The 22,360-nt window shown below is 47.4% G+C and overlaps 1 protein-coding gene across 2 annotated transcripts in view; it reads right to left on the bottom strand.

The window, feature by feature from the left end:
• The window catches only part of XPNPEP1 (X-prolyl aminopeptidase 1), a 44,296-nt gene that overhangs the window by 5,550 nt on the left and 16,386 nt on the right, over positions 1-22,360 (bottom strand). For both annotated transcript variants that reach the window (XM_074959391.1, XM_074959390.1), the window contains exons 8-16: positions 21,902-21,997; positions 19,435-19,516; positions 17,754-17,964; positions 12,052-12,141; positions 7,928-7,978; positions 6,334-6,392; positions 5,375-5,452; positions 4,396-4,467; positions 1,793-1,853 (exon numbers count right to left, since the gene is read on the bottom strand). In XM_074959391.1, the coding sequence (XP_074815492.1) occupies positions 1,793-1,853; positions 4,396-4,467; positions 5,375-5,452; positions 6,334-6,392; positions 7,928-7,978; positions 12,052-12,141; positions 17,754-17,964; positions 19,435-19,516; positions 21,902-21,997 (800 nt within the window). The remainder of the gene's footprint in view (positions 1-1,792; positions 1,854-4,395; positions 4,468-5,374; positions 5,453-6,333; positions 6,393-7,927; positions 7,979-12,051; positions 12,142-17,753; positions 17,965-19,434; positions 19,517-21,901; positions 21,998-22,360) is intronic.

Raw genomic sequence — 22,360 nt, 5'->3', positions numbered from 1 at the left:
TGCTTTCAGAGCTGGGCAGCTGAAGAGCCGTGGCTGCTGGACAGGTGCCACGCTCTGAAGGCAGCACCGTCACCAGCAGCATCGCAAAAGTAAGGGTGGCAATACCATAACCCCACCACAATAGCCTTGTGACCCCCTTTTGGGTCAAGACCTCCAGTTTCAGAAATACTGTGTATTTTTGTATACTTTTACCCTATACAAAAGACCAGATTTCACGGGAGAAATCCGATTTCACGGTCCATGACGCATTTTTCACGACCGTGAATTTCGTAGGGCCCTAATAATGACTGGACTGAAGCCTTCCAAACCGAATGCCAGGTGGACACCAGTCTTACGAACCACCAGTTATACAAACCATTTTTCCCAACAGCAGGCAAAAAATAAACCTCATAACAGAAAATGATGTCCAAGAACAAGTCGACATCCCTTGACAGTCCTATGCCTTCAGCATGTTGGAAATAGCTTTCTAGTGGTTTGAAAGGCAAGATGTGATGCATTGCACCCATATGGCAATTTATGCACCGTAGCCACTGTAATTTTAAGATGTTCTATTTTATGAACTTTTTGATTATATGAACGTCTCAATAGTTCATAAAACAGGAGCTCTACTGAAAGTATCTAGACAGACAGGCCTGGTATAAATGCAAAATTGCATTCATTTTAACTAACGATGGGATTTTAAACAGATTTAGTGGCATCGCTGAAATCCCAGTGTGAATTCTCTGATATCAGTTTAAAACTGGCTCATAACAGCGTATGCCAGTTTGAAACCAATATAAGAGCCTTTGCAATGGGGGACCCAAGCCTCCATGGATGGCAGTAAGGGGTTAATGAGCTCCAGAAAACTTAGGCAGCCCAAATGGAGACACCTGGGGCAGGAGTCAGGCTTCCAGGGAGGGGTTTAGAGCCAGGCTCAGCTGGGGAAGGAACAGGCAGAGAGAGAGAGAGCAGATGTGGGACAGAAGGCTGGCTAAGGCCAGGCACTTGTACCTAGAGCTGTCTCCCCGGGGACTTAGGTCGGCTTACCTACACCGCTCAGGGGCGTGGCTTTTTCACACCTCTGAGCGACGTCGTTAAATTGACCTCATTTTCCGGTATAGACCAGGCCTAAATCTCTGCACCCCAAAAGGCGCTGGAAGCTGGGTGGAGCAGGGGAAGCCCCGCTGGGAACCTGAGGCTGCGTGGCTACTGGGCCACACAATGCTGAAAGGGGGTGCTCTGCTGAGGATGTGCTGTAACAGCATCCACACAGAGAGCTGATTTTTAAACCGATGTAAGTGAAACCAGTGCGACTCCTTTGTTAGACAAGCCCTTGATGCCCTGCCTTACCATGTGAGCTTTGTGATGGTAGGCTCAGTTACCCAGCAAGGTGGTTTGAGCTTTTGGCACATTGCCACTGAACTTTTCCGGGGGAAGCCAGATCGTTTTCCAGGTGGGAAGTGTGGATTCTGAGATGGGGAAAACCTAATATTTTCTTAGGTTACATTTTGGAGCTCTGAATCCTGACAGCTTCCTTTTTAACCAGGGATTGTTTCGGGGGAGTCCTCCGGCCTATACAGGAGGTCAGATGAGATGATCACTATGATCCTTTCTGGCCTTGGAATCTAAGAATCCTCACCGATTTTTTTAGCAAATGGATGGTACCAAGTGAGCTACTTTGATTCCACAGTTACTAGGTAGCTTTCTACCACTCGTATCATTTTTACCTTTTTCTTTTTCCTCAAAAAGTAACGATCATTAAAATATCTCTAATGCCCTGAGCCTGCTCTCGAAACACAAGATGTCCAATTACCTTTTCGTAAGCCGACGGGGTGCCGAAATGCATAGTCCGAGTCACATCCGTCGTACCATCCCTTCGAAACAAGAGCAAATGAAGTCACAGAACGCAAGCTCAAATGTAGAGAATACATCTTACCCCAACAATAAAGCTGCAATGCTAGTCACTTCCAGTAACTGAATCAAAGCGTTCTACACCCCGATTTATGCAGGAGGTCACACTAGATGATCATAGTGGTCCCATCTGACCTTATCAATGAGTTCCTGAACACACTGATGCCCAGAATGGAACAGTGTTGATGGACATTCAAATGCTGCTCAGTAGTACTGAGAAGGAACCATTACATGTCATTGGTATCAAGGGTGGTTTTGAAGCAGACTAAATCCACAACTGCATGCAAAAACAGATGCATAAGTGATAGCTAATGGCTGCAAAAAGACACGTAAATCCCCTTTAACCATGGGATAAATACTCGGAAGTGAGTAATGATTGGGGCTGCCCAGTTTGAGACCCTCAAATGACCCTGATCTTTCAGAAAGCACTGAAGTCCTGCTCTCTGAAAATGAGACCCCATAAGATATCTCCAGTTTGGCATTCAACCCCAAGTCACAAGTTATTTCTGAACTGTCAATCCGTACACATACATTTGACCCTGGCCCACACAGGTCGGACTCCTAAAGCATTCAGAATTTAACTTCTCAGCAGTGGCAAACTCAGCATCTCTGCCCCAGTACCGTGCGAAATACCATCAATGTCTAACTCATATTTTATTCAAAGGGCTGCTTTTCACTGTGACACTAAAGGAATTTTTAATTAGTCTGCTGCGGGGGCCAGGGGGAGAGAAGAACTTGTAAAAATCATATCAAAGTATGTTCACATGCTTCCTTTTCAAAGCCCTTTATAAATGACAGCTAACAATAGCCAAAGCGCCAAAGAGACAATTCCTCTCAAAGGAGAGATCAGGTCCACCCCATTCCCTTGCTGAACAAAACACCTTTAATGTATTTAGTTAGGGCTTGTGAAAGGTCCTGGTGTAACAGCCACAGAGCCGTAGGCCACCAATTTGATCTATCAAACAAGTACAGCATGCACTAAGCTTCTCCAGCAGTATGGCTCATACCTGAGCTACCTCTAGGGATCAGACAGGAATTCAATCTCCATGACTCCATGGGTCATCGAGAGGCAAACACTAGGTTTCAAAGTGAATACACAATAGTACTGCCCTTGTCCCGGACACAGCCCTCTGTTGGCATCATCTTAACAGTGGGCAGCACGGTTACTTGCCCAGCATGTTCTTACTCTGTTGCGCAGGCTATCTGCATCACTAGTTGAAGTGTAGGGGCAGGTGGGCAGGGCTGTAACCCCACCCTCCCACGCATGGGAGTGGGGAATGGACAGGGATTTGATTCTGCCCCCAGAGCACCAGCTAGCTGAGCTGAGACAGCTTGGAGGGTGAAGTAACCTGCTGCTGGCCAAGAGCATTAGTAGATGACATCCTCGCTGGGCCTACGGGGGAATCAAAGACTAGTTGTAACTATGAGTCACATCTCCCTCCCTGGTCTGCTCCTGACCTGGCACAGCCAGCTTGTTCAGGCACCATCCTGCCTTTCAATTGCAAGATCTTCTGGGCAGGGAATCCCTCTTTGTCCATTCTTGTGATGGGGTACATAAATCCCACATGGACTGGGGAGGGTTAACGAGCTGTGGCGAGCACAATCCGCCCGACCTGGGCTGCAGAAAGGGGCTGGAAAGGGGAGAGCTTGCTCGGTTGCTGCTGGCTAGGAAAGAGGGCAGTCCAGCCACTCTCACCTGGGGAGAAGAGTCTACTGAAGCCAAGAACTGAGTGGGGCTGTGGCCAGTCAGAACCTCCCTGGAGAGAAGACAGGCCAGACATCGCACTGTTTGGGTTCATCAGGGACCTGCCGATGGTTGTTAAGCTAGGCCAGGGCAGAGGTGCCCCATCTGAGGGGAAGGGAGGGGTCTGAAAGCTGAGTCCAGAGGTCAGGTGGATGGATAACCTCAGGGGGGCTCCCAGCTGGGATTCTAACTCCTCTGGGGAATGTGACATTAAACTCTGCTATCCAGAAAGGGAGGGGAGGGCTGAACTTTCACAGTGACCCAGCCAGAGGGCCGAGCCATAAGCCACCAGAGCATCAGGGACACGGAGGCAGAGCATCAGCAGCACTGGGCCCAGCCGTGACGCGGTGCCCAGGGGGCGGCAACCTGATGACAGTTCTGTAAACTGTCATATCAGTGAGCCCTAATAATGATAACAGCCCACTGAAACCTTTGCCCCTTTACGAATGCCAGCAAAGCCACCTATTCCTGTCACAGTCCAGTGACCCCAGCTAAAGTCAAAGTGTGTGACCTAGAAACTATTTTATTTTTAAACATTCTTGTGCAATTTGCCACCAACTGCTATGCTCAGGACACAGAGACAAGACCTGCATGACAGGTGTTCTTTAAAAATAAGAGCTCATCAAGTTGTTTAGTCAGCACCAAATCTAGCCCTTTGGAAGCTTCACCAAAGCAATGGAGATTCCCGCCCTACAGATTACACCCTAAAAGTTTTTTTATTCTAATTGAAACAAGAATTACAGCAACCCTCTTCCACTTACTTGTACTGAGCGCCAGAATCCAGGAGGTAGATCTCATTCCCAGTCAAAACTCTGTTGGTCTCAGGAACTGGCCTATTGAATTAAATGAAAAATTGTTTGTTCTGTCATTTTAACACTTCCGGCCCAATGCGGCTGTTGAACGACAACAGCAAGCGCAAGTTCAGATTGGTCGGCTCCAACTTCTTCCCTGAATGCTGGAATTTGCACAGCACCTGAGTCGTGGATGAGTGTATTCCTCCACTCTGTCCATTCTTCAACATACGCCCCCGGCCCCATTTCAGCACAGTTCCCCTGCCTCCCCCATTCCTTCCCCTCTTCAGAAGGAAGAAGTTCCTAGACACTTCAGGTAACCCATCTCCCCACACTCCTGAGTAGTCAGAATGAACCACACACACACACCCCCTTCTTCCCTGTCTGCCATCAGGAGCCATCCCGTGCTGCAAAATAACTAGCAATTTCCTCATAACACAAGAAATCCAAATCATCCACCGGGAGGAGGCAGCCAGGATGGGCCAACCCATTCTCCCCTCAGAAGAAACTCTGCAGACCAAGGTTTGGGAGATGCTATGGTGGAAGCAGAGAACCTCTTCACTGCCCCAGCACAGCCATGACGACTGATCCAGGCTCTGGGTTAAATTATCGATTGCCTTCACCTCCTATTCCAACTCAAACACTGGAGTGGAGTCAGCTGTATAGGCTGAACCAGCCACCACATGGGATGGTCCTCTGCTGGCCATGAAGTCCTGGTACAACATTGGCATCAAAGCGCCAGCATCCCAAGTGGTGCACTGGGATCCGTATCTGCTGGGGAAGGAAGCTGGGCCAATATAAAGCAAAAAGGTGAGCGAAAGGGATATATTTTTCCTTGTCTGAACCAAATAATCTCAGTCTTCTGTCCTCGGCTGTAGCTCCATGGGGAAGCAATGCAGACTATTGTATATGCGTTTGCTGAAGAGCACGGGGGCTGCGCTTCTCTTACTTGTAGTGAATGATGGCACCGTTTGGACCCATGCTCGAAATCGTAGCAAAGCTCAAGTCGACAAAACCGTTCTGTTGGCTGAAAGGAAACACCGTGAACACGCACATGTGAGCGAGAGACACGCACCAGAGCAGGTGGGTGTCACCAGCACAGCTCAGATAGTAAAACAGTCTCTAGTTAGCCTCCCAACCTCTTCCCTGCCTCCATTTCACTTCACCCCAAACCCTTCCACTCCACAGAAAGATCAGTTCAGTCCCGCAGCCATCAGGACAAGCTTAGAGGTGGATCTAGGGTGAGACAGGAGTCACGTAAGTTCAGCCCTAACCTCCCATCTAGCTGGAGTCCTGCCTTCTCCCAAATCGCCTGGCCTCCACACCTTCTAGGGAGCCAACATCCTCACCAGCTCCAAATCTCTGCCCTCAGACACCACACCCGCTTCTTACTCGTTATTTATTTTCAGACATTTGTATAGCACCATCCCTGCAGTATCCAAGCACCTTGCAGACATTAACGGCCCCGATTCTCCACTATGCTCATCTTGCTTATGAGGCACAACTTGGCCTTAGGAGCATGGAGAATCCAGCCCTAATGAATTTCCCTTCACAACTCCCCTGTGAATTGGGGAAGCATCATCATCTCCATCTTGCAAGTTCACAAGAGCCTCCTGCCTCCCCATGCAAGTGTCATGATCAGCCCGCCAAAGGGAAAAGCCTGTAACCAGCAGCAGAGGAAGGCCGGGAGAGGTGGCGAATGGGATCCAGCAAGACAAGAGTTGCTCCTCCCAAGAGATCCTAACCCAGTAGACACAAACCCTCTTTTTCTAGTGCCCAAATACAACCCTAGGAAAGCGGCTTGTTCTCAGATAACATGCATCAGGGAAAGGGTAAATTAACACAGAATATGAATCAAAAAGCCACCCAGAAAACGCCCTGATGGAGGTTTTGGTTTTATTTTTTTACCTGCGAAACTCCTCTGCTTTGTCCGCAGCTGATATTTCAGTAACAGATCCCCTCACAACCTAATGGACAAGATCTGGGCTAAGTTATCAGGCCAACCATAGGCCCCGACTCAGTGGGTGCTCCAGGGCTGAAGGACCCACAGAAAAAACAAAACAAAACAAAAAAACAGTGGGTGCTCAGCATCCATCGGAGCCCCACAGATCAGCTCCTCCCACCTGCCAGCAGCCCTGCCAATCAGCTCATCCCCCTCCCTCCCAGCACTTCCCGCCCGCCACCATCAGCTGTTCAGTGGCATGCAGGAGGCACTGGGGACAGGAGGGGGAGGAGCAGGGCCAGGAAGAGGCGGGGTGGAGGTGGGGTCTTGGGGGAAGGGGCAGAGCAGGGATCAAGCACCTCCCAGGAACTGGAGAAGTTGGCGCCTCGGAAGCCAACTAGCAAAGGAAACCAGTAAGCTATGAAAGAGGCTCTATCTTTAGCCTTTACACAACCTTATCTTACAGGGACATTCACATTTTGGAGTTTTATTTCACTGTCCCCCTGCAGTGATAGAAACCCAAACTCAGCAGCATTGTGTTAAGAGTGCCAGAGCCAGGAAGTGAAACTGACCAGTGCAGAATCAGAGAGTTTTAGGCCCCAGATGTGCAAACAGCTACTGCAGCATGTCTTGACTTCAATGAGACTGTGCATAGGAATAATGCCACACATGGCAGCAGCCCTTTCCGGGATCGGACACTCTACTGAAAAGTACAAATTCAGAACAAATAATGGTGAAAATCAACCAGATTTAACCAGTTCTTTCCATTTCCATAATCTGTATTTTTAGCACTAATACTTATTTGCATCTAAGGTGCTAATAAAACACATATGGAAATATTATTAAAACATACAATACTTATATATAAAAGCTACCCATGCTCAGATAGTGCCTTTAGACACAGATCTCAAAGCACTTCACAAAAAATAAGGTCACTTTTATTTTAACCATTTTGGTGAGGGGGAAATGGAGACACAGATGCAGTGATTTGCCGAAGGTCACACAGTGGGCAAATGGCAGAGCAGGAAACCAGTCACATGACCTAGGGCCAGGTTTATAAAGGTCCTTAGGTATCTAAAGATGCAGAGAGGCACCTAGTAGGATTCACAAAAGCACCCAAACAGGTTAAGTCAGTGGGACTTAGACACCTAAACTGCCCTAGCCACTGGGCAATACAGATTATCTTCAGCATGTCTCTGTAGCACTGCATGGTAACATACAACACTATTCTACGATCTACTACACCAAGTCAGCAGGCAGATAGTACCTCCAATATTAGACCTGGACAGATCCTTCCTTACCCCCTCAGGCGAGTTTGCCTAATCTGCCTTTTGACCGCATTTAATAAATGTGAGCATGATTCACAAAGCTCATTCCACCTTTGATGGAAACCAGAATCCAAACCACAGCCTCAAAATCAGAGAAAAATGGGCGCTTTTTCTTCCTCTCCTAGCAGAACTGATCAAGAGAATATTCATAGTATTGAAAAGCTTATGCTAATGAAAAATGTTATTATGCAATAAAATCTCTACATTAAAACATGAAAAATCAATACTATACCTCTTTCTCTAGCCAATTAAAGAGCTCACACAGAGCGACAGCATCTTTAATCTATATTAAAATGGGTAAAAAAGAAAAAGTAATTGAGTGCACGTAAGATTTATAAAGCTGCAATGGAAACAGTCTTTTTTATGCAAAGACAAGCAGATATTAACACAGGGCACACTGGCAGGGAGATGAGGTAAGAGATCTAAGCAGTCTGTCTAGCCTCTAACTTCTCTGATTAATGCAAGCACCAGAAATTCATTCATAGATTCCAAGGCCAGAAGAGACCACTGTGATTATCTAGTCTGACCTCCTGTATAACACAGGCCATAGAGCTTCCCCAAAATAATTCCTAGAGCAGATCTTGTAGAAAACCATCCAATCTTGATTTGAAAATTGTCAGCAATGAAGAATCCACCATGATCCTTGGTAAATTGTTCCAATGGTTAATTACGCACTCTGTTAAAAATTTACACCTTATTTCCAGTCTGAATTTTAAAGCCATTGGAACACGTTATACCTTTCTCTGTCAGACTGAAGAGCCCATCATGTTGTTGTTAAGCTAAACAGACGGAGTTTCCTGAGTCTATTGCAGTAAGGCATATTTTCTAATCCTTTAATCAGCCTCATGGCTCTTCTCTGAACCCTCTCCAATTTCTCAAAATCCTTCTTGAACTGTGGATACAGTATTCCAGCAGCGGTCACAACAATGCCAAATGCAGAGGGAAAATAACCTCTCTACACCCACTCAAGGGTGTTTATGCATCCCAGGATCATATTACCCTTTTTGGCCACAGCATTGCACTGGGTGCTTAGGTTCAGTTTATTACTCACCACAACCCCCAAATCTTTTTCACAGTCATTTGTTCCGAGGATAGAGTTCCCCGTCCTGTAAATATGGCTTACATTCTTTGATCCTAGATGTATACATTTACATTCAGCCATATTACAATGCATATTGTTTGCTTGTGCCCAGTTTCCCAAGTGATCCAGATCACTCTGTATCAGTGACCTGTCCTCTTCATTATTTACCACGCCCCCAATTTTTGGGTCATCTGCAAATTTTATCAGTGATGATTTTATGTTTTCTTCCAAGTCATTAAAAAAAATGTAAATTGCAGAGGGCCAAGAACTGATCCCTATAGGACCACACTAGAAACACACCCCTTTGTCAATGATTCCCCATTTACAATTACATTTTGAGACTTATCAGTTCGCCAACTTTTAATCCTTTTAATAAGTACCTTATTAATTGTATATTTTTCTAGTTTTTTAATCAAAATATCATGTGGTACCAAGTTAAACGCCTTACAGGTGTCTAAGTACATTACATCTACTCTATTATTTTTATCAACCAAAATTGTAATCTCATCAAAAAAAGATAAGTTAAACAGGATCTATTGTGCATAAAGGCATGTTGATTGGCATTAATTATGTTATTCTCCCTTAATTCTCTATTAATTGAGTCCCATATCAGCCACTCTAGTATCTTGCCCGGGATCGATGTCAGACTGACAGGCCTATAATTACCCAGTTTTAAAATATTGGCACATTAGCTTTTTACAGTCTTCTGGAACTTCTCCAGTGTTCCAAGACTTATTGAAAATCAACATTAATGGTCCAGTGAGCTCCTCAGGCAGCTCTTCTAAAACTCTTGGATGCTAGACAGCCAGACCTGCTGATTTAAAAATATCTAACTTTATTAGCTACTGTTTAACATCCTCCTGAGATATTAGTGTAATGGAAAGCGTGTTATCATATAATATGACTACAACATCTTTTTTTTTAAGTATAGAATAGAAATACTTATTGAGCACATCTAACTTTTCTGCATGATTATAATAATTCTACCATTTTTTCCAGTATTGGACCAATACAATTGATAGGATTATTTTTGTTTCTAATGTAATTAAACTCATTATTATTGTCCTTAACTCTGCTGGCCACAGGTGTCTCTTTTGTATCCCATTGCTCCCCTTATCAATTTTCTATAATTCCTAGCTTCTGATTTATTATCATTACTATCAACTTCCTCTTTATTCCATTTGTTACATATTATTTTTTGTATAGCTGCCTTCACTTCCCCTCTAAACCAGGTCAAATTTTTAACCAATACAACCTTCTTCCTCAATTGTGGCTTTTTGGGCATCTGGCAAAGTGGTTCTTAAACAATTCACAATTATAATTCACATTTTTCTGATTACATTCTTTGATTAAATATGCCAGATCAGTAAAATAAACGTTAATAAAGCTTTGCAGCTGGATAGAGTCTTATTGCCAAGGATTGTGAAGCCTTTGGCAAATACTACCTATGCCTTGCAACATGCGTGCTGTAAAGTATGGGCCTGAGTATATTTATCCCCATTTTCTGATAGGTAAGATGAGGCACAGAGAGATGAAGTGATACATGCAAGACTAGCAAGAGGAGTCAGCGGCAATGATGTGACTAGAACACAGGTGTTCTTGGTCTCATGCCCCTGCTCTAGATGCTCCTTTATTGTTCTCTTTTGATGTTCGGGTATATGTCACCCCACTCCTGCTCTTCCCATTGAAGTGACTGCATTCTGAGTCCCTTTGCAACCACCCTGGATAGTTTATCAGTAGCAAGGATATAACAGAGGACCTCTGGATCTAAAATGGTCTTCTGTTGCCTGAGAGAAAGGAGTCACATGCTGTACCTCAAAGGCAGTAGCAGATTCATAAACCTGCATAGATGGATTAGCCACTGGTGGGGGATCGAGAGCCGTTTTGTGTTAGCAGGTTCCACATGCTTACATGGCCTGCTTCTGTCAGGTGTTGAGCACCCCTTCTGAGCTGAGAGATGAGGGCTCCCTACGTCTCAGGAAGATATTAGCACCTTGACAGATCAAACCCATGAAGAGTTACATTGGAATACTATACCCTGTTTGCAAATGTGAAATATATATGAAGGCCGTGGGACTGCCTGGCAGTGTGTACGGCAAGTATAGCTATGTCTGGAGGGTGCCTAGCACATTGTGGACACTGCTGGAAATAAGAATAATACAATGGGCATGGATGCTCCAAGTCCATCCTGGATGGCATTACAGCTTGGGGTCCCGGAGCCCAAAGTGGCATAAAATAAAGTAGATTGATGCCCGATGCCTGATGGTTATAGATGAGAGGGCGAACTGGAGAAACAAGAGCCCATGATTTTCCAAAGCAGCTCCAGCGATTTTAAGGGCCCAGCATGAGACACCTTAAAGGGGGCCTCATTTTTTCCAAGGCGGGGAACCCAGCACTTTCGGACAATCAGTCCCATTTCAGGTGCGTCAACTTGGCCACCCAAAAATGGAGGCATCCAAAATGATTAGTCCCTTATAAAACTCTCAGCCAGGGTATTCACTACTATGGTTTAGGGGTATACTTTTGGTTCCTTATTTCTACCCCATGATATCAGTAGTTTCTGGTTATACAGCAGCAGTCCCTTAAGACCCCAGTACAGATCAGGGCCACATTGCACTGGCATAGTATAGACCTAGCAAAGGGACAATCTCTGCTTTGCAGGGCTCACCTGCTAAATATGGGTTTGGAACGCTGTATATTTCCCACTGAGAACATGTATGGTGACTAACACCACTATACATGTTATTCATAGCTTTAAAGCCTTCACTGGGGCTTTAAATGTGGTGGGAAGGCTTGTGTGTTCCAATGACCCTGCGAGCTATCCCGGTGGGGATTTCAACACCTGGTAGGGTGCCCCAGGCCAAAGGGAAGGGAGCAGACAACAAGCAGTGCACTGCTCTTCCGGGCTGGGGGTTGGGCAATCAGCCAACACCCGGTCCTTGTAAAAAGTTAGGGTATAGAAATGCACCAAGGCAGCCATTGCAGTAAAGAGCATGATAGAAAGGGATGGCAAAGCCTTGTTTGTGCCCCAAGCAATGCCTGAGAGCACAGGAAGGATTCAGAAATCTTTAAAGGGAGCGCCAAATAGGCAGAAGACCCAGTTAATAGCAGCAGGTGTGTGACAGAAGGTCTGCTTAGGAAAGAAAACATCCAAAGTATTATTTGCTTCTTAATCCGAGACATGAGTCCAATTGAAACACTCCCCCAACCCTGAAAGGGAAACAAAATCCCCAGCTCTGGGAGATTATCTGAAATGCACTCGGTGCGTCACTTACATGTGCTCGTCTCATGCCTTCTGCTTCGACTGTGTTCTTCACGGCTTTCGCGATGCATATGGGCGTATACGGGGTGAGGTAGCGGTGAGCCTAGAGCACAGAGGCAGGGGTTACATCCTGATTATTCAAACTGCACGATCTTGCACGTTGAACATCTTGGACTTTCGCATCACCGCAGTTTGCACTTCCACAATAGCCTTCGGTGAACGGTCTTGTTTTGTGCAGACTGCTGCTGGTTTGCTAGGTGCTGGCCTGAACACAGCAGAGGAATGGTCCCTGTTCTGAGTTTACCGCCTTCATTATAACTCAGGGAACGAACTAAGAGCCATGACGGCCACATGCAGTATGTCAGAACGGTTAGCCTTGAGCTGCACACTGGAAAACTAAGGCTCAAAGAGGTTTAGGCCCAAATTTTCAACGATCGCCTATAATCTGGGGTGCGCCAGTTGAGACAGGTAGGAGTTGATTTTCAGAGGGGCTGAGCACTCGCTGCTCTAACTGAAGTGAGTTGCATATGGTGAGTTGCATTTCCTAAAAATCAGGCCCTCACAGTTCGACTCTCTGGTCATGTGCCATAAAGTGGCCTTAAAGCAGACAGAGGTGGCCACTGGAGAATCCCCCTTGGGCAGAACTTTCCACTGGCATAAGACTTATGGAGGTGGCTCCATCGCCTCCTAGCCCAGCCGCCACCCATCCTCAGAGAAATGGAAGGGGAAGGCATGCTGAGGGAGACTAGAAGAGAGAGGGGGTTAGGGTTGCCAATTTTGGTTGGGCATATTTCTGGAGATTTCATCACAACATCATGTTTAACTCAAGATTAATCTTTGATACCTGGAGACGGTAGGACAGTCCTGGAGCGCTGGCAACCCCAGAGGTGATATGGCAGAGGAGAGCTCTGTTTTGATCAATCCTCTACTGGCACAACGACCCCAAGGGACTTTACACCGATGCCAAGTAAAGACGGCCCCTCTGGAGATTTCACTTGTGCTAGGGCCGGATGGCTCTGAATCAGGGATCCACAACCAGTTCCCTCCCACTGCAAGCCTCCACTGTGTCAGATCTATGCTTGGACATAGTTGAAAATAAGAGTCTAGCTGGGCACCCGGGACTAATGGAGCCTTTAAAAAATTCTGACTTGCCTGAAGTCTCACAGCAAGCCAGTAGCAGAGCTAAGAATAAAACCCAGGTCTCCTGACTCCCAGTCCTCTGCTCTGACCACTAGATGATTTACCATTTCCGAACACTTTACAGTAGCAGGAGAATGACTGCTGCATTCTGAGGAAATAAAGTGCCGAATGCTCCTCTGAAATTACATTTATCAGTCAGAAGAGTCTCCAATCTATGCAGTACATCAGCTGACATTTTTAGATATGTCGTCGGGGTATATTTATCTTCCTATAAAAGTATATTTATGCACGTCTGCAAGCAAATCAATACAGGGTTTGCAGGGTCTTTGTTATATACTATGTTGGACTCCGGCCTACACCAGCAATATGTGGCTTTGATAGAGGAGCGGGATAAATCTACACAGTGCACAAGTGAGCTTTACCGTACCCTTGCTTGGATGTTCGGCTGATATAAGTCATATAGGACTGGGACTCAGGAGGCCTGGTTTCTATGGCCAGTTCTGCCAGACACCTGAAGACTGACCTTGAGCAAGTCACTTAACTCTTTTTCCCCTTCCCACTCTTCGCCTGTACGCTCTTCAGGGCAGGGGCTGTCTCTCACTATACGTTTGCGCTGCGCCTAGCACAACGGGGCCCTGATCTCAGCTGAGGCCTCTAGGCGCTAAGATAATAATCAATAATAATCATCCTAAATTACTTATTACGGGCCAGAGCCTGAGCTGTATAAAGTACCATAACTGCACTGCCTTTCCAACAGGGGGCTGTCCCCTTTAAGTGGAGTACAGATTAGGGTTCAGCCAACCCCTGTTCCAAGGCATGTCCCTTTAAGGTTCCTGGGATTTTGGAGTGGACAAAGGCCTATGGAAGGGCAGAGGCAGGTACTGGGAGAGAGGTGGTTTGTCCTACGGGAACAGCTAATGCTAGGGGAAAACCCAGGATACTGTTTCTTTAAGGGACCAGGACCCTTGTAGTGCAGGGTGGGGCAAGGATCCCCTCTCTCCCAGCCAACCAGGACAAGCCCTGGGAAGGAGGGCAGCATATATATGCTGCCTCCTCTCTGATAACAGGGGAGACACCGGCAGGGGAACCAGTGCTGCCTACTGACCGCTTCCAACCCAGTGAGAAAAAGAGCTAAGTAAAAAAGGGGTCAGCTGGTTTAAGGCTGCAGCTGACTGGAATGAGAACAGCCCTGAGAAGGGATGCTGTGGGACTCCTCAGCCCAGGAGGAGAAGCCTGCCTGAATGATCACCCAGGCCCCAGAAGGAGGGCTATGGGACTCCTGACCAAAGGAGAAGAGGGATGGGCCCAAAGGGGTTAAAGTCTCCGTATTTGGAAGAGAAGGAATGAAGGCCCCACGAAAAGGCCTGCATACTGTGGCCTGAGTCTCAGTCATTGCAAAGAACTAAAGGGGGAAACTGAAGGCAAGCTGCCTGCAGGGCCATGCCAGGCCCTGGGGAGGTGCTCTGGGATGGCACCCTGCTACAGATTTCAACTGAGCTATTTCAATTTATCTACGCTGCGGTTCTGCTCCCCTATTTGGCAGAAGATATTTTCACTGAAGTCAACAGAGCTACCCTGGTTTGCCCCAGATGAAGAGTTGACCCCTTGCTTCTCATGCCCAAAATGAATAGCCCCAATTATTCTAAGAAGAGGTGTTGGAGTGAGTTTTAGTACTTTGCAGCAGTTTTTCAGGGCAGCAGCAACAGGCACAGAACAATGCATCTGATGCTGTCGGGAGGCCAGGTTTGACTAAGGAAAGAGGCAGAGAGATTTATCTGGGTTACACATGTTCTACATCCCGATGATTTGTTTTTGTATCAGGCAAAGCACACATGTTTCTTAAGAGTTGGCAGAAAGATACAAAGAGCTCCATCATATATCGAAGAGATTTGTTGCTGTGTAAATGATAAAGCTTTACAATCTCCCCATCTGTCCTAATGCACAAGGAGCAGAGAGGCAGCCAACATACATAATCAAACGTCATTGTTAGAGAAAAAATAATACACAATACCTGTTCTCTTGGCCGCGGTAACTGGCATGTTGAACAGGGCAGATATTAGCTTGTCTATATAACTAAATAGACAACAGGGGGATATATAAACGGCCTTTGCAGCTGGAGAGGTTCTTTCGGAAGACATAAAACCTAGGCCGTTCTTAAAAATCCCATGGCACTTTTTGCAGGAAAAGGGCCTTCAACCCTGGTCTCTCAGCCAAACTGCAACTTTAAGCCCTACCCTGCAAATGCTCACTACACTGGGTAGTCCCTTTAGAGTCACTAGGAACTACCCACAGCAGAGAGTGGCTGCAGGACAAGGATTAAAAATGACCTCCATCCAAAGTGGTAGTTGTTGAGCACAACGGCTCAGCGACACAGTGGTCAGTGTGGAGCTGCCTTGTAGATTATCCCGTGGGATTAGTTACAGGAAGGGGGTGGCTAGGACCTAGACAACTACACAATTGGTTTTTAAAATCAAGTGATTATGCTGGTGAACGATGCCCAGCGTAGGGCCCACCTCAGTGATTCTGAGCACCTCTCTAGCCACACAACAGCGACAGCTTCCCTGGCCACTCTGCTGCTGTGTCCCAAGCCTGTTCTGAAGTGCTGGGAAACAAGGGGAGTTTTACCATTGACTTCAATGGGAGCAGAAAGAGGCCAGCACGGAGCACTTCCGAAAATCCCACCCCAGGTTTCACCCAGGCCCTCCACGAGTGACCCTTCCACCCAGCTGATTATTCTAGCACCTCTTAATCTGACGTGGACAGGGCCACAGCTTGCCCCAGTGACAGCCTTAATAAGGGACAGCATGAGAACGGTCGTTTTAAAGGAACGCAAAGGCTGGGATGGGGTGGCAATGGAGACTTTTCCACTCTTGGTCACTAGCACAAATCCATAATGGCTCCTCACTGTTGCCATTAGTGGCTGTTTGGTGGCCTATGTGCAGTGAGCTGCGGGTGTCTTGTAGTACTGATGGACAAGAGCCTACATGGCAAATTGCCCTTCCCCATAGGCACCCTTGCTTGCAGACTCAGGAAAGGGGACCAAGGATTTCTTGAGCCTGTAGAGGACTGAAGTACCCTCTGACAGGTTTGAAACACCTCCAAAGGGTGAAGTGGAGGAAGCTGCCCTAGCTCTGTGGAAATGTAGGTGCTCAGCCTCTGTGAAGATCCAGGTCCTAGATGTCTTATATTAGTATCTGTCACCATCATGAAAATTACGCTTCTTTAAATCTTCACCCAGTAGCTTAGGCCCCAAAGGTCCCTTACTGTAATTAATCCAACCGGGTAAAGCTACAAAACATGTCCCATTCTATCCCTGATTCATGTGTTCTCCCGAGCTTTTTACATCCACTCTTTGTACTGGTTGGTTATGACATCTGTGACAAGGTCCTTCAGCTGAGGTCCAGCTGAACTGGGGCAGAGTGCAACCACTTCTCCTCTGCGAACGAGAAGCCAGAACCATTGTGACTGCATTAATACATCTGGTCCTCCTAACCCCATCCCACGTGGCACATTCAGATTTGGAAATTGCCCAAAAGTCCTTGCTCTCAACAACAGCGCTGAGTGTAATGTTTACTTGCAGTGTATTATTTAGCCATTAGATGTCTCTCTGTGGTGGAGTTGCAGAGTGTGCACAGACTCTGGTGAACAAGGGAGACACAGCTGGAACTCAAGATGTGTGGAAGCCTGTTAATTTGTCTGTAGTTATAGCTTTTTTTCATAGATTCCAAGGCCGGAAGGAACCACTGTGATCATCCAGTCTGACCTCCTGTATAACACAGGCCACAGAACTTCCCAAAAATAATCCCTAGAGCATATTTTAGGTATGTTTGCTTTGAATAAGTGCCTCCTGTTTAGAAAGGACTGTTATACTCTGTATCAGAACAGTGGGCAGTGTGGGATAGGGCCTTCTTAAGGAGTCCCAGAAAACACATTTACAAGCACAATACTGAGGTGTGTCAAGTACAAAGGAAACAAAACAATTCTGATATCAACAGTGTCCCTGTGCAGTCATGCTAACCCATCACAGGGATAAGCAGCCATTTCATGCAATCTGCGTCCTCATAATATTCCTCGCCGAGTGGACACAAACGTGGTCTACCTTGGCTCTTGCATCTCATGACTATCTGCTTTTTGCCCCTCTACCACAAGCCACTGAAACAAATAAGGGGAGCCATCTTCAGATCCTCCCACCAAGCACAGCCCTCCCCACCACCCGGGTTCTATCTACACCTGAACAATTGGGTGTATTTAATCTATGCCATGCATGGGACATGCTCAAGATCCATGCACAGTGACCCTAGTTTACGCATATCTCCCCAACCCTCTGCCTCCCCTGTTCTTGTCTTACCCTGAATCTGAGAATTCTTAGGGTAAATCGGCTTAACAAGCTGGAATGCTTGCCCTGGGGACAGCTACCCCCCCATTAAACAACCCTCTGATAGTCTGGCATTCTCGTCAAAGCCACCCTGCAGCACCCAGCACGGATGGGAAGCTGAGCAGGTGCCCTAATTAAAAACACTCATCACAGGACTGGGTTTGAAGGAGGAGTCCTTTTCCCTGCCAGGACACACCAACCTTGGGGACGGCCTCCGTCAGGGCATAGCTGGCTTTGTCACTGAGCCACACTTTCTCCTTGGGGGAGAGACCCACACAGATGGCCTGCAGCTCCGTCAGGACAGATTCGTACGGCACCACCTGGATTTTAAACTCAGCTTCCACGGCAGAATCAAGCAGCAGATGTTCCCTCGTGGACGGGTCTGCCATGCGGTCGCCACTGATAAACAGCCTGCAGAAATGTATCAGCAGAGAGCACGTGGGTGTGACTTGTGTTTCCGCCTGATGGAAGTGGGAAGAGGTGGAAATCACACTGTTCTAATCACATTTAAAGGAGAGAGGATATTATTAAGAATAACACTGTGCACTGATCCAGACAGTTTTATCCAAGGATCTCCCTGCACTTTGTACCCTGCATTGAAATTAAGCCTCACAACCACCCTGGGAGGTAGTTATCCTCAGTTATACAGAAGGAGGCATGTCTTCACTAAGGCTACAATTTAGTCACGGAATCCGTGACTTCCAACCACCTCCGTGACTTCAGCATGTGGTGCTCGGGAACTGCAGGGTCCCCTGCCACCTCTGGCAGCCCCCAGAGCTCCAAGTTGCTGTAAGTGATGGGGGTACCCCACAGCTCCCATCCCCCACAGGGGACCCCCAGAGCCACAGGGGTACCCCGCAACCCCCCAGCTGCTGCAGACAGTGGGTGTACCCCGTGGCTCCCGTCCCCTGCAAGTGGCAGGGGACCCCCTGAGCTGCATGCAGCAGGAGTACCCCACAATCCCCTAGCTGCTGCAGGTGGCGGGTAGCCCCGCAGCTCCCAGCCATGGGTGGCGGGGGACCCTGGAGCTCTAACACCCAACCCCTGGAGGGGCCTCCGGAACTCCTAGCCACTGCACAGCTGCCCCGCTGCAGGGGGGGTGGGGACCCACAGATCCCCATTTTGTCATAGATATTTTTAGTAAAAGTCAGGGACAGGTCACGGCTTCCATGAATTTTTCTTTATTGCCCGTGACCTGTCCGTGACTTTTACTAAAAATATCCATGACAAATATTACCCTTAGTCATCACACAGCTGAGAACAGAACTCCCAGGCCTGTGTTCTACCCACTAGGTCACACACGTTTGGCTAGTACCTTCATGTGCCTCGATTCTTGTACCCTACCAAAGCTTGTTGCACTAAACAAAAAGAGAAGGATCTTTGGCACCCAAAGCCCCAAAATCCCAGAGCACAGCAGCAACCGTCACTTGTGGTTTCGAAGTGAATCTTCAGCTAAGTTAACCCCTCAAAAATCCCTCAATGGATAAAGTTCTCCAGCGTCTGCCCCACTGCTGATGCAAATTCATCAGCAGCTCCGTATAACACCTTTGGTACAAAGATCTCAAAGCATTTTACATGGCCCCAATTTTACAAAGGGGCAAACTGAAGCACGGAGAGGTGAAAGGACTTGCCCAAGGTCACACAGTAGCAGAGCTGGGAACAGAAACGAAAGCTCTTGACTCCACCACCACAATGATGAGAGCCGGGGGAGAGAAATGGATTATCATGGAATACCAAAATGCTAGGAAGGGACATTAATATGGCTGAGGTACATGCAGTTTAAAAGGACATAAACAACGCAAGAGCCAGTCTCTGGCAGGAAACATGCCTGGAAAGTCAGTGCAACACTTGGTAACGATAAAGAAGGGGCAAGGTAAAGACCTGATTGTGTCGGTTCCTATGACAGCGTAAGCAAAAAATACTGGATTGTATTCAACGTCTGAGCCTCGGAGGTTCAACAGCCCTAGGAAAGAAAAGAGAGCCCAGAATCACAGTCTTGTTTCATCATTTAAATTCAACAGTATTAGAAAAGAAAAACAAAACCAAATTCAGTTGGCTCGAAAGCAGGTTCACACAAGGGCTTTAAGCCAGAGTCCAGCTGTTGCAATTCCCCAGAGCTTTACTGGCAGTAATTTGCTTTCTCCACAAGATGGCACCAAACCTGTGAGTACGCAATGGTGCCAGAAAAATCTCTTCGGGCTCGGGCTCCGTAGCTAGACTACCATGGGGACGCCAGAATGGCAAGGCAGTGACTTTCCCAGTCTCTGCAGCGGGACAGCAGATCACCTCTCGCTCTCCACACAGTGCTCAAGTTTTCGTACTTTGCTCTCACAGAGCCCTGTCAGCCATGGGACCCCCAGGGGAAGGGAGGCACAGAGAAGCTAAGGCCAAAACATTACAAAACGGCCTTTGGTTGTGGCTCCACGGCTCGCGGCCTTGCTTGTCAAACGCGCAGGTCGCTCACAACTCGGGGGGACGCCAAGCGGCGCGGCGGGCGCTGGGCCTCTCTGAGCGCCGGGTTTCGGGAGTCAAGCTGAGCCCTCCGAAACCCAGGGACTCACTCTTGGAAATGTTCGGGTGGAAGAGCGGCTCCCAGTGACGCGGCGAGCCAGCCGGCGGAGGTGGAAGCACGACCTGCAGTGCCGGCATTTCAGTCTGGGGCTGGGTCCACTGGGCCACGTGACATCAGGCAAGACAGTCGTGGGGTACGTGCACACTTCCTGGGAAAGACCCTGCTTCTCCCAAGCTACAAGGACCCATACGGGGTTTCCCGGAAGGGGCTGTAGAAATCTGCCTGCTGAGCAAAATTAGGGTCTCCATACCGTGGCCTCCTCTTCAACCCTCCCTCCAGATGCCCTTTCAGATTTTAATAGAGCAACATCTAGTGGCTAAATATAAGATGAAATGGTTTTTCCTTCTATAGTAAAGGAAAGGGGCACCAGATGTACACCTAGCAATAAGCATCTCTCTCGCTGTCCTTAGCCCCTCCTCAGCCCTTTGTTCATGGTCACCCCTTGCACTGGTAGGTGTACTTAGACTGTAACCACCTGAGAGCCGGGAACAAGCACTGTGTCTGTAAAGTGGCGTGCACGCCTTGGTGTCTGTACAGATAAGGACAGAAGGCCGCCATCTCTGCTAATGCAGGTCTCGCCAGAGAAGAGACCCCGTTTGCTGCTATAGGATGTATTCCTTTCGTAGCTCTGCGCTTGGTTTCACAATGCTAGGAGTGAATACAAAGGGCCCTGACTATGCCACGTTGCTGGCGCCAAGTTACTGATTTCCAAACTGAAGCTGGGAATTTGTCAAGATCATTTACGCTCTGGAGCAGGTGATGCGGATTCTACAGCCTATCCTAATCACACACCCAAGCCTGGCCTGCTCTCCTACACAGGCGCAGCCCCACTGATGCAGCACCTCTGGTATGGTCAACAATGGGTCATCTGGACCTACTCTGAGGTTTAGAGCAATCCAGATAATATCTATCTTGAGCCAGAGCAACAGCGCCCTGGGGCCATTCCATTAGCTCTCGCCTGACCTGCACCCACCCTGGGAATGCCTACTATGCTGGGGCAGGAGGCCAGAATCACAGGGCTTAGAGCTGGCTACATTGGTTTTGCTACTCGGAGACTCCCCTGTGGGTTGTTTAAGCTCCCTTGGCTGCCTGTCCAGTGCAAATGGGAACAGGTAGGGACTAGGATGAGGTCCATTGCAGTCTTGTTTTACGACGGGAGTTTGCAGACTGTAGGGGAAAGGAGATCGGGGGGCTCCTTTTAATAAGTATGAAAACTATAACTAGGCTTGTGGAAATCACGAGCACATACACGTACGTGCTTAGAAACCACAAATGCTGCATATGAAACGGTGTTGTGTCTATTTGTGTACCCAGAGCCACATACAGTACTGCTTCAGTGATGGCAAGGCTTCACAGCTTAAAACAACCTTCAGCTTCCTGGAGCTGGGGGTGTAAGGATATTATATGCTAGAACATTTCGTCTGTCAATTCTTTCCTCAAGCTGCCTCGGTTTTATACATCGCCTTCCTTTTCCTTCTCTTCTGCTGTTTTTCAAGTGTTGTGATTTGTTGTATACACTGGGCCTAAATCTGGTCTATTGGTCTGGATTTACACAGGTATAAATGAGACCAAAATCTGGCTCTTAGTAAAGAATGGAGTCTGCTCCTGACCCTGTCCCATAGCTGCTTCTGATACATGTTAATCGACTTATAACAAACCCCTCGGGTGTAGCACGTGCCTCTTGGCACGGGATAGATTTCCCATTTCCCAGCCACGAGAGAAAGTTCTCTTGTACTGACAGGGAGATCTGACAACCCACCCAGCCAGGATACTTACAAGCTACCTCATCCAGGGCTGTAACCACAAACCAGAGGACTTTTCTCTCAACCATTTTTGCACGCAGAGCTGCAATCTTCTCTTTCCAGCCAATCCCTGTGAAATACAATACATTTGCTGACTGTGGATGGGTTTGATTCTTTAGTTGCAAATGCTATCACCGCCTAATTTAGTGACTAACAGCAGAGATGTACAGCCATGAAGCCCTAATGTAATGAGGCTAGAATTTCCTTGAAGCCAAACACGCAATCTCTGGCTTGTCTTCCTTACTGCTCCTTTATGACATACACCACCAGCTTCAGGCTTTTTCTCCTTTTTCCAGGAACATACATCTGTGTATTTATTACAAACCCATCACTGTAGTATCTAGGCACAATCAATGCTTATATCTGGTTTCCAAAACAAAAAAATCATTGAAGAGAATAAGCAGAGGCTAATTAGATCCTTAATTTAATCAAA

The sequence above is a fragment of the Natator depressus genome, chromosome 7 (assembly GCF_965152275.1).
Source record: "Natator depressus isolate rNatDep1 chromosome 7, rNatDep2.hap1, whole genome shotgun sequence".
In the NCBI taxonomy this organism is placed as follows: Eukaryota; Metazoa; Chordata; order Testudines; family Cheloniidae; genus Natator; species Natator depressus.
Note: the sequence above shows the minus strand (reverse complement) of the source record. Positions and strands in the feature narration are given on the sequence as shown.